The sequence below is a fragment of the Populus trichocarpa genome, chromosome 15, assembly GCF_000002775.5.
Source record: "Populus trichocarpa isolate Nisqually-1 chromosome 15, P.trichocarpa_v4.1, whole genome shotgun sequence".
Lineage (NCBI taxonomy): Eukaryota > Viridiplantae > Streptophyta > Magnoliopsida > Malpighiales > Salicaceae > Populus > Populus trichocarpa.
In genome coordinates, this window is record NC_037299.2 from 8,044,922 (window position 1) to 8,057,843 (window position 12,922).

The 12,922-nt window shown below is 32.2% G+C and overlaps 1 protein-coding gene across 1 annotated transcript; it reads right to left on the minus strand.

Moving 5' to 3' along the window:
- Nucleotides 1-1,514: 1,514 nt before the first annotated feature.
- Nucleotides 1,515-5,696, minus strand: LOC18105745 (PLASMODESMATA CALLOSE-BINDING PROTEIN 3). The gene is made up of 4 exons (XM_006374341.3): nucleotides 5,490-5,696; nucleotides 4,746-4,982; nucleotides 4,605-4,638; nucleotides 1,515-2,164 (listed from the first exon to the last, which is right to left on the minus strand). Exons 1-4 carry the CDS (start codon nucleotides 5,539-5,541, stop codon nucleotides 1,855-1,857), a joined length of 633 nt encoding a protein of 210 aa, XP_006374403.1. The 5' UTR covers nucleotides 5,542-5,696; the 3' UTR covers nucleotides 1,515-1,854.
- Nucleotides 5,697-12,922: the final 7,226 nt, after the last annotated feature.

The window sequence follows — 12,922 nt, forward strand, 5'->3', positions numbered from 1 at the left end:
CTTAGAGTTTATCTTTTTATGGAAATCTTTGGTTTATGCTAAGAAGAATTGAGGGTTTTTCGAAGAAGATGGAAGAACATGGTAGTTAATTGATTGAATTGATAAATTAATTTCAACTCAACATAACTTTTATTTTAATCCTAAGCATCACACTTAAAAGCTAGAAAACATTTTATTTTGAAATTGATTAATTAACTAACATGTTAGACAATGAAATATTGTTGTTATTTTGAAAGAATAATGCTTGATTTGTCGCGTCATTCATGAAAAAAGTTTCGATCGATTTAAACATAAAAGGCAAATTGATATTTCTTCATGTATCTTAAATAAATGAATATTGAGAGCATTGTTTATATAAAAAATAAATCATTCATGTGTTGTGTAATTAAGAATAGTTGTTATTCATTGTTAGTTTTCAAGCAAACCAATGAAGAAAGTTGAAGTCGACCATCAACAATAAAAAAGGGTGAAATTGACTGTCATCTAAGATACTATGATTCACATTAAACAATCAATTAATCAAGTCATATATAGAAAAAAAAAAAATCTTCAGTATAATAACTGGTGGGTATCATAGAATGATACAAGCATATAGAAAAAAAAAAGTCTTTAGTATAACAACGGATGAGTATTATAGAATGATACGAGTACAAATGACTGTTAAAACGATGAACATGAGTAAAGAAGTATAAATTGTACTAGGATTAAGGTTATAACAATCTTTATCTACTATAAATAATTTGTATAAAATAAAGATTTTATGTCTGTAAAATTCTATATTTGTAACACTATAAATAAGTTTTCAACAGCTTAAAAGAATGATCAACCCAACATACACAATTTATTCACAGCATTCTATTACTTTTTGCTTTCTTTTGCTTATGGCAGTTTATTTCTTTTCTTCATAACTTTTTTCTACTGCTTTCTTTTCTTTGTATTTTGTAGTTTTGACATTATTCTCCTTTCAAGCTAAACACTCCATATTTCGTTCAACTAAAAAAGACTACCATTTTCTTTCACTTAGGATTAAGTTATAATAGTAATAAATGGCATATTAATCAAGTAATCGACCAATGGGATGATACGATTGATCATCAAATTATCTATTAGATCAACAATATTATATTATAAACAAGATAAATAAATATATTGTACAAAGACATGGTAATAAGAATAAAAAGCTTGGTCTATTGAACATAGCCGCCAACTTGAGAAGAATGTTTTCAAAAGCTATAGGCTTTGCTAGAACCCACGCGGAAGGAGTACAGCGAAAGGTGACGCCGGAGGAAGTAAAGTATTCCCTTTATTGTTAACATATATAATTATTTATATGAAAAAAACAAGTAGTGGTATAAAGTCCAGATTTTATTCCACTCAAGTGATAGCATAGCTCATCTTGTATCTATTTGGTTATTAGAATATGATTTTTCTTCATCATACTTATAATAACATGGTTTAATATGTTTTAGTTTTAATTTATTATAGAAAATAATTGTATGTGAGTCGTAGAAAAATTACATGAAAAGGAACAGAATTAAAATTCTTGGGGAGTGCCAGAGTCTCGAGAACATTAATAAATTACCGCTTTCCAGATCTAAATCTAGATGTACAAAACAGGGGAAATGGTACAGATAGAGCAGCAACCACAGAATTAACCACGTCCAAGAGGATTAGAAAGCCTATCATTTTGGCCAAGTAGAAAAGTAGAAACAAACAAAAACTTAGCTAGCATGTCTTTAGATAAACAAAGAACAGAATCACATGCATACCCACTTATGCACATTGATATCCAGCATCGCCTGTTACCAGCATACCCCACCACTGCGCCACAATCAGAGTCACAGCCCTGCACCTTCAACCGCACCAAAACATCAAGCTGGACACCACAACGGTTATAAAGAATGAGAACAAGCCAGTGTTTTCAAGTCTGAATCCAGCATCAGTGATGTCTGTGTTTATTCCGGCTCCTGATGGACCTACACCAGTGCCAATCCCTCCTAGCACTCCAGTAGGTGTTGCAGTGTACGGAGTGGTGGTGGTAGATGGGGTTGCGGTCGAGGGTGTGGTGTTAGTTGGAGTTGTGGTGACCGGAGTAGTTGGAGTTGTGCCGACTGGAGTTGGAGTTGTACCGACTGGAGTTGGAGTTGTGCCGGTGCCCGCAGCGCTGGACAAAAAGAAGGTCAGCAGATAATTTTTGAATCCTGACAGTGATATCATCCCATAACAAAGAATTCTCGACAAAGATGGACTCTAACTTAAGAGTTTTTAGCCCTTCTTTTTTCCCCTATCCTCTGCGTATTCTCTTAACAAAAAATCAGGCTGGCATTTTGTTTTAAAATGTTTCAACTTCCCACATAAAAATTCAGGAACTTGAAATACAGGCATAGCATTTAATCTGCCATGTTTTAGACTTTTGTTGGCCGATAGGAAATAGGAAGAAAAGGAACATTACATTCAGAATTAGAAACATTAGCATGTGACGACAGCCATATTTAACAAACAATTTACAATAAATCAACATAATTATTCTTGTCATCGACAAAATTATTTAATAAAACAACATATATTCTCTCAAAATCACCAGCACAGTCTCTCAAATACAGGGAGCATCACAACATTAGAAGCAAGATTTTAAAATCATAACGTGGCATTCAGTAGTGGGTGGATCTTTATGACAATTGAACATGGAAGAAATCTAAACATGCTCACATTTACCCTCTCGTCGTATATAATCAGGGATGGGTGGTTAGGCATAAACCACAACATTAATGTCATGTTGCTAAGTTGTGCGTAACGTTCCCTCCAACAACAGGAGTTCAAGTTGTTAGTCTTCAAGAATTTCCCCCCCCTTTTCCTATCGTTTCTTGCTTCACTACTGCATTCACTCATTCTATAATCAGGAAGGTACAAGTGAACGCATACAGCTCAACCACACTATTTTCTCCTGCTGTTGTCTACTTATCATGAATACGAGTAGTGCAAGAATTTGTGGTGAACTAAATTGATACTTTTTCGAAACAGCGACAAATATATTGCTCCGTACAGCTGGTGGTGACAGGAGCCACCCTAGAACTGTGGGGCCACACATGCATACACATCTCTCAAGACATCCCAGAATTCAAAAGTTGGTTCACATCTCAAAAATATAATGTCCATCCCAAGGTTTTGATGCTGTTTTATATTTGAAAATCATAACCATTATGGCCCACCATAGAAATCATCTTAGGACATTTTCAATAGGAGAGGCAAACACATATCAAAAGATAAAAAAACTAATTATTTAGTCTTGAGAAATAAATACGAAAAATATTAATATTAAATATATTAAAGTATTATGAAAATGATTTCTTTTATATTGGAATGAACACAAGGTAAAGAACGTATTTTTACACTATTTAAAAAACTATATTAATAATTTGGCGCTCCTCTAGAACGTATATTTACACTACATATAAAACTATATTAATAAGAGCTAAGAACATAATTCATCAGAGCATTATAGACTATTAACTATTTAAGTTATTTTTTAAAAAACTTAAACGATATGCCAGTTTATGAATTACATGGATGATGGCGAGCTTAGAAAAGGAATTAATGAGGTGATGTGTTTTTAAGGTACATTATTGTCCTTGTAGGGAATGCATCTTTCACAATGTCCTTATCCATTACGCTCCAGTGACATTATAGCTTTATTAGAGGGCTTTAGATCTGAAATATTGCAGTATCACCATCCTTTTATCAAAGCTAAAAGAGTAGCTTGAAAAATGATCAAAGGTGAGGCTTGCGAGAAAACAAAACAAGGGTTGTGAGGGGGGGGAGTGTTAATTTTTGTTTCTGAGTGTTTTTATTTGAAAAAATATTAAATTAATACTATTTTTTTAAAGTTGCTTCGCAATATCAAACACACCATTGCTAACAAAAAGCTACAAACAGTTGAAAGAAAAAATATGGAGACGGCAAATTCTTTGGTAGAAGCTATTTTTCCTCGGCCAGCTATAAAGAAAAGAAGGATGCCTAGAAAACAGTTGATAGACACTCGAAATTCCAGCAAGCACCAAGCTTTTCTAAAGTACTGAAGGAAAAATGCTCTCCCTCGAAGGAAGAACTCAAAAAATGTGTGTACTAGTAAAGGAGTCCAAGTAAAACAGCATAAACTAAAAGAGGATAGCTTTCTCCTAGATCATTCATTGTCTTCTTATTTCTACATTTTTAGATCCTATTTGTCTCGAATAAACATTAGACTCAAATTTTAGCATTCAGCTCTGTTAAGCATCTTAAACTTTCCTGAACTTAGTTATTCACAATAAACAAATAAATAATCTACTAGGAAAGACAGTTTAAACCATTCTGCCACAGCAAATGATATCTAGATTTCGCATTCTATAGAAATAATATTTTTTTAAAATTAATTTAAAATAAAAAAATATTTTTTAAAAAATAACTTTTAAAACCCAAAAATATAATCCTTGTAGTACAAGTTATGGCCACCAATGGATCAATAGCCTGAAATACGTCAGACCTCATCTGACATCACATTTTATTGCTTTTAAAAAAATTAGAAGTTGAATAGCAAAACTTCTACGAGTTAATTAAAGCAGAAGTACCTGACACTGGAAGGGTAAGAGCAGCCGTTAATGCCTAAATCAATTACCCAAAAAAATTAAAAAAACGGTGAAAAGTAATTAGTCCATATATATTACAAGGAAACTATAAAATATATGTGAGAGATTTGGGGAATGGCTTACTAGGATCAGATGCAGAAACCATAGCAGCGCCTTTGAAATCACAAGCGCCTTGAGCCTGACCCTTTTTTTGGAAGTAGCTGTTGACAGCATAATTGCAATGAGCTCTGACAGTGTTAGGTAGGAAACAAGGACCATTTTGATGGATAGGAACACAGTCAGCCCCAGCTCCACAAGCATAGTCTAGAGTCTGCTGGAGGACTGGGGTGCCCATTTCCTTGCAAACGCACCATGTGCAGCCTAACAAAAGCAATATTTGAAGAAGAAGAAGAAGAAGAAGAAGAAGAAAAGGTTAGAAAAAGGAAACGATGAAAACAGTAGCATCCCATCTAGTAAAATTAAAGAAGGTGGACTTTAGAAATAATAATAATAACAATAATCAGGCCTTAGTCCATCACAAAGAAGGAAGAAAAGGAGAAGAAAGAGGAGGTTCCATGGTTACAAACATACAGAAAGCTGCATTGCTTAAAACCAACTAGAGTATACATGTGAAAACATAATGGACAAAAATAAACTTGCATTAAGTAAAAAAAAACCTAAAAAAAACCCTTTTTTTTCCAAAAAGAAAGTTATTAGGAAACAACCATTAAAAGTTAAAAGGAAAAGAAGATATCCTTAGTCTAAAATTGGATTAGTTTTATGGGTTGTGGCTTTGGCCGTCAGGAGAGAAAAAAAAAAGATACCGAAACAGGAAAAAAAAAAAAGAAGAAGAAGAAGAAAAAGAAAATGGATAATGCCATAACTCACTTGCTCGACCAGCCATGGCCATCATGAGTATTGCAAGCACTAAAACAGCCATTATTGATTGAACAATGGGGAAAGAGCTTCAGAGATATCAACGGCAGACAGAGAAAGGTTGCAGTTTACAGAGAGAGAGGGGGGGGGGGGGGGGGGGGGAGTACGGTACAGGAGAGAGTGATGCAAATGCAAATGGGGTGGCTATCGATTATAGACAAGAAAAAAATAGACAGAAACAGTAGATTGTGGAGAGGAGGTGGCCCAGTTTGGTGTCGGCTTGTGAGTGCTTTTTTGTTCTTTCTACACCAATTTACTATTCATTTCTCCATCATCTTTGCCTTTGCCCTTTAAAACAAAAAAAAGTAAACAGTAGCCTGGGAAGTCGAGAAAACTTTTTTATGCCTGCGAGGGGGCCGTGTGGTTGAATACAATATAATGATTTTAAAAAACAATTATTAAAAGAGAATATAAAAACACTTTTAAAAAATATTTTTAAAAATAATATAATTTAATCTACTATTTAAAAAAAAATATCATATTTGTGACTCCTGAATCATAAATATTATATTCAACTTATTAAAAAAAATAGATAGAATTTTTTTTTAAACCTTTTAACCCCTCTGCTAAAAAAAAAAATACTAATCTAAAAATTTAAATTTCAAAATCAATATTATTTTCAATTCACAATTCACATGATGTTTTATTAAATTTAAATTAAATTCATATTTCTTATAATATTAAAGCATATATTATAACTGTATCTAAAACTTGCCTCGGCTCGTGGATGGGTTTGGAGCGCTCGTAGATGGGCCTACACCACCCCAACTCGTAGACATGCCTATAGTGCTCATGGAGGGGTCAACACAAAAATCACCTCATCTTGTAGATGAGCTTAGAACGCTTGTGAATAGGCTTGAATCGCTTGTAGATGGACTTGCCTCCCCTTTTACACGTCCCCAATCATGAAAAGTGATCTCATCATTTGTTAATGCTGCTTTGAAACACTTAACCTCCCTAACTTCTAGAAGTCTACCACAACATAAATTGAGCTTATCGTTGACCAAGGCACATCTTATCTCATCACCTTCTTCATGGAGCTCGGTTGTTGCTCTTCGAGCCTTTCGTATTAAACAATACATCTAATATATACATAAAAAAAATTTAGTACTCATCATCTATAATAATATGAACAAGATATTTAATAAATGTTATATAAAAAAACTATCACATACCAATTGATTATATCTTGGATAACAAGGCCCATAATGCATTGAATTAGATGGACACTTCGGGAAATGTGTGTAGGTATAATAAACTGGCGTGTTATAAACAAATACCATCTCACGTAGTTTTCTATATCAATTATCGGATGTCACTCCAAAAATATTCAATCTCTCCTAGCATGCCAAATATTTAGGCAAGCTACATCAATCACCAACCTATTCCTTTCCCGCTTACCCAAACAACTAATACCATGCAACTTGTTACTAGTATCAATATAATCTGGGATGTGCTGAGACAATCCAAATTGTCGTATTATTTGATAGGGCAATGTATCTCAACGATATCAAAGTAATGCAATAGAGACCTGTGTTAGCTTATTAGTACTTAAAAGTGTACTTTTATCAAGTTTTTATATCATCATATTACATTTCCCGAAGTGTCCATATAATTCAATGCATTATGGGCCTCGTTATCTAAGATATAATCAATTTGAGTGCAATATGATGTGTATGTATAATAAACTGGTGTGTTATAAGCAAATACCATCTCACATAGTTTTCTATATCAATTATCGGATGTCACTCCAAAAATATTCAATCTCTTCTAGCATGCCAAATATTTAGGCAAGCTACATCAATCACCAACCTATTCCTTTCCCGCTTACCCAAACGACTAATACCATGCAACTTGTTACTAGTATCAATATAATCTGGGATGTGTTGAGACAATCCAAATTGTCGTATTATTTGATAGGGCAATGTATCTCAACGATATCAAAGTAATGCAGTAGAGACCTGTGTTAGCTGATTAGTACTTAAAAGTGCATTTTTATCAAGTTTTTATATCATCATATTGCACTCAAATTATCATTAAATTCCCTAACTTGAGCATGTTTTATAAACAAGTTTAATAACATAAGAAATCTTTAATTTATGGTAAATGCTCATTTCAAATACAGGCATGTTTCACAATTCAAATGATTGATTGATTTGTTTAACTATTGAAAGTGAAAAGACAAAGAGAGGGCTAAGCTTAAATAAGAGATGTTGGTTCAATTCAAACTGGAACATTATTCGGTTATTGGATCATAACTGGAGCTGTAGAACATGGATTTAGGTTTGGTTTATATGAATGAAAAGCTAAGACATAGGCCTAAAACTTTCATGAACAGTCCAAGATTCAAAACGACCGTTTTCAAGTTCAAATTGTAGCAACAAAAGAAAAGTCGGAATCTGTCCTGCAACCCATACATTGTTCAGTGTTCAGCACATATCTCGAGTTCTAAAAGTCGAAATGAGCTTATTCATGTCTTGTTGGAAAGCTGAGACAAATGCCTAGAACTTCCATGAAGACTATCTGTTCAAATTATGATGTTAGCAATGACGTTTTGTTCAGACAAGAAGATAATGGTTGTCACCAAGTCAAAAGGTGGCCTCTCACTCAATAATTAGTCATCAAATCAATAATTTCGAATTTTAGCCTATAAAAGGTGGCATTTACCATATATTTAGACTTTTTGGTTTTCAGATCAAGATCATGCTCTTTATTTCTTTCTTTATATTTTTGTAATGTTTAAGTTTTATTTCATGTTATATTTTTCTTAATCTCTTGTTTATGCTTTTCATTTCCTTTACTATACTTATGTTCTTATGTTGTTTATTTATATTTCTCTTCTTCATAATGTTTAGCTAAGTTAATTTTATCAAGGTGAAAATGTTACACTAATGGTGTTAGAATATGTATAATATAAACTCAACATGAACTTCAATGTTTATATCCAAGAAAGTTTGTTATTAACATGTCTTATCTTTTTATCTTACTAATTCTTAATACCTTACTTGTTAAATGATTAATCTAGATTTGTGTTGTACAATCATTGGTACAACAAATACTTGGCATTTTTCATAGCCTACTGTATGGTATAACCGACACTTGTGCTATGAAAGGAACTTGATTTATTGTTAACAGAAGTTAACATCATGAATTCTTGATAATATTTAAAAGTATAGTGTTACTAAAATAAGATAATTAATATGATCATGTTAAAAATTTATAATAAACTATTAAGAATAAATCATCCGATTGGAACCTCCTTTGTGTGTGATTTCCAGTTGATTAATAAAAAAAGTGTATACTATACTTATTTCTAATACTATTAGTGGATCCTCTAACCTTGACAATTGCTTTTATCTTTGATTAATACTCACATCAATATCACGTCTCAAAAGTTCTCTTCAACATCAATATCATTTTATTATTTGTAATTTATATAGTTCACCTCCTTGTGGTTCGACCCCGGTACACTCCTACACTTGGGATAAGACATCAATCTTTTGATCGTGTCATTAGCCATAAATCATCTCCCTATCAGAATATCAATGAATATGCTAATATTAAATCCTTAATTCAAGACAATTATCTATTAGAAAACAATTCACTACTAAAACAATAATGGCACAAATAACAAAAAAAAAAATTATAACCCATACATGGTGAGGTTGTCATGCGTCTAACTCATTTCAATAAAACTAGTGAACATGAGTAGGATTTAAAGTGAAATGTCCAACATACACCATCTAGCATGATAAGCCATAAAATTAGTAAAATTTTACATGTAATTTATATATGTAACGTGTTTTTCAAAATTTATTAAATTTTATTATTCCTAAGCTCCTATAGAGAGTTGCTTCTATGCAACAATGTCAAGAAAATTATTCCCCCAACTCTCTAGACGAGCAATATGGAGATGCTCTCATTATCAAGGCTTATGTATTTACATTGATAGTTCTAAGGTAGTATTTAAAAAGAAACCAATATTAACAAAGTAAATTGTTCATTGAAAATATTTAAAATAATTATATATGTAGGAATAAGAGAAACATGACTATTTGTCTTTTTTCTTATACATGATTTGCATAGCTATTGGTATAGATATGTAAACATGGCCACCCCTAGCTGTAGTTAGGAATGACCTAAAAATTCTCTAAAAGAGTAAGAAAGAACACTAGCATTGCATTTTTTGCAATTCCTATGAATATAATACTCTAAAATATGTACATTATTTATGTTCAAGCATACATAATTAATTGATCCTCTATTGTATCCTCTGAAGGGGTCTTAAAATAAGTGTCTAGCCATGCCCTCTTAATGTTGTCGCATCTAAAAGTAGTGGTTAGAGGCACAACTCAGTAGATGACTATATAATCCCTTAGGTCCTGTCATTGGGGCTCTATTTATAGAGATGGCAATTAACTTGGTGATATCCTACAATATGGGTGTTGTGGAACATGTGGATCTTGCATCTCCATCGCTCAACTAATTCTCCAATCAATTTATGATCAAGATGGATGCCAAAAAGCATACTAATCTCATAAAAATCAGCCTCAATAATATACGAGTGACATACTCATGCAAATCCATAAGGACATGTTAACGATGTGTCACATGATAATCACTTTAAAAATCAATCAATTTATACATAATTATTAAAATGATAATGAGTTTAAATATGAGTGTTATATTTGTATACAAGTCAACTTACATGCTCATTCCAAATCTTATTAGAGTGATGTTGGTTCTGCAAGTATAAAACTAACATGTCATTGGGACCTATCTATAATGATAAATTGTCATGTTGATCGGCACTACTAAAAGCTGAGGAACTTTTTCTAGTTTGAATCATGTCTGCCTTGCAATCCTGTCAAAATAAGTATATTGAAATAAAATTAAACCTTAATTTATGTATATGTAAAAAAATAAATTCATATTAATAATTTGATATAACTGCAAATATTCACATATGTTGTTTAGTTTGACATGTTTTCCTGTTATGTCCCCATTGATTGTATATGCCATATTTATTTTGTGTTTGCCTCTCTCTGTCATCCATCTTATTATATAAATGAGCGGATCTCTTCTAACCTTTTTTTCACTCACCATCTAGTTGGACATCTGTATACCATTAGCCTAATATATTCAGGCCACAATAGTGTTTTATATGAGGATAAGAAATAAAGAGTATATGCATTTTTTATACATTTTATTATAGAAAAAAGGTCAACAAATTGAACGTGATCAATATTTCACAAACTACAACATATAACAAGATGTGAACATGGTCGATGGTATAGTTATCATTTACCACAACTGCAACTTCCTTCATCAATGTTGATTATTTCATGTACTTTGCTTTAAACACCAACTATTAAGCTCAACTTGAAATAAGCCTCTTGCAAGATTAAACAAACTTGCCACATGTGTTAATGATATTATTATATCAACAAGTAGTTCAGTAAATACTGCTGGAGGCCACAATACCTCATGCCTTAAAGAATTTTTTAACATCGGCTTCTTGGTAAATAATATATTTATTAGACCTAAAAATAAGTCATCTATACCATAACCATTAAGGTAAGCCACAAAAACATTTCAATATATTATTAAAAACCTATAACAAATTATTAGTCATAATGCCATAACAATAACCATTATCATACGAGAGTGTCTATTTCTCTTTAGGTTTAACTTCTGGCTATTATTTGATTGCATTGTTCTTCTCAATCATATCATTATAAAAAGTGTCAAACTCCTATTCCAAAGGTTCTCGACACATCCTATGTAGCATAATTTTCAAGGCATCATTTTTTAAACAAGTGTTGGAATTATTGACAAAGTATCGTGGAAGATAAGAATGATACCCAACTAGTTTGGGAAATATCCATGTCATAAAATTCTTAATCACCGTATGTGTGTCTAATATAATACACAATTTGGTGTGACCTCTAGTGACATAACAATGAAACAAATCTAAAAACCATCTTCAATTATTATTTATCTATTTTTAACCATAGCAAAACATAACGGATAAACCTTATTACTTATGTCATAAGCAATTACAATCAACAACGTTACCTTGTACTTCCCATATAAGTGAGTGTCGTCAATACTAATCAAAGGATGATAATATTAAAGCCCATCAATTGAAGCTCCAAATGCCTAAAATACACTCCCAACGACTGCTTTATTATCATAAACCTTCTTATGATCCTAATCGATAATTGTACATGGATCTAATACTTTGAGAGCTAATAGAAATAACATTTGAAAGGACTCCTCATGCGTAGCAAACAACTACTCTAGTATTTTATGTTTAGCTACCCAGGTTGCAAACCTCAACCCTAATAAATTTAAACCCCATTAATAGTGTAGTTCCCAACCTAAAAAATAAAATTTGAGAAAAATCATTGAATTATGGGAGATAGAAAATCCTAGGAAAAGTAAGTTAGTGTGGAAATTCATGTGATACTCACTAAAAAGCAATCCTAGCTTAAAACCTATAGAGAAATTGAGATTTTGTGTTGTTAGAGAAAGAAAGTCTGTAAAGTGAAGGGAGAAAGGACTTTAAAGTTTTCTACATCAAGAACTCATTATTTAGAGTTAAATTGGCAGAGGTAATGAGCTTAATCTCAAGTAATTTGAAATCTTATTTTTAAATTTTATGGGGGAAAGTGATGCGATCCAAACAACACCAAAAGATCCATTGGAGGTTCTAATGGGTCAAGTAACAAGGCTTAGGCTAAGAGGTTTAAAGAGGCTTTCAATGGACTTCTTCGAAATAAATAGGCTAAGGTGGACTTCAAGAGGGTAATAAATAATAAAGAGCAAACCTAGATTAATCCGATTCATGTTCAAGAAGGTCTTGTTGGTGGAACCAAGGCCATTACACAAGGATTGAGATACAAAGACTTAAATCGGATAGTTTGACCTTTCCCTATTATTTTGATCATAACTAGAGCTATAGGTCAAATTGTGATGCGATTCTAGTTGGGTGGGAAACTAAACTTCCATACCTTTCCAATTATATATGACACACCTTTAATTCATTAAGATGAGAGAGAACCATTCGTTTGAAGCAGGGCTTTGATGTTACCAGTAGATTACGAGAAAAATTAACATTGTCTTATTTTAATTAGTTGGGCTATTGATCTATATTTGTTTTGTGCGACAATACTTGTTTAAGTTTCATACTTTTTTATTTTCTTTATTTTTAATTAGTTTGGGCTAGTTTTAGCTTGGTTTGAGTATTATTTAAATTAGGTTTATGTGCGATCCATCAAGAAAATTCTTGAATTTGGTTGGAAATATTGAAAATTTGTTTGTCTTGAATTTAGTTATTATGGCCATGTTAGGAAAAGAAGGAAGTGTAGGAATTTGACATG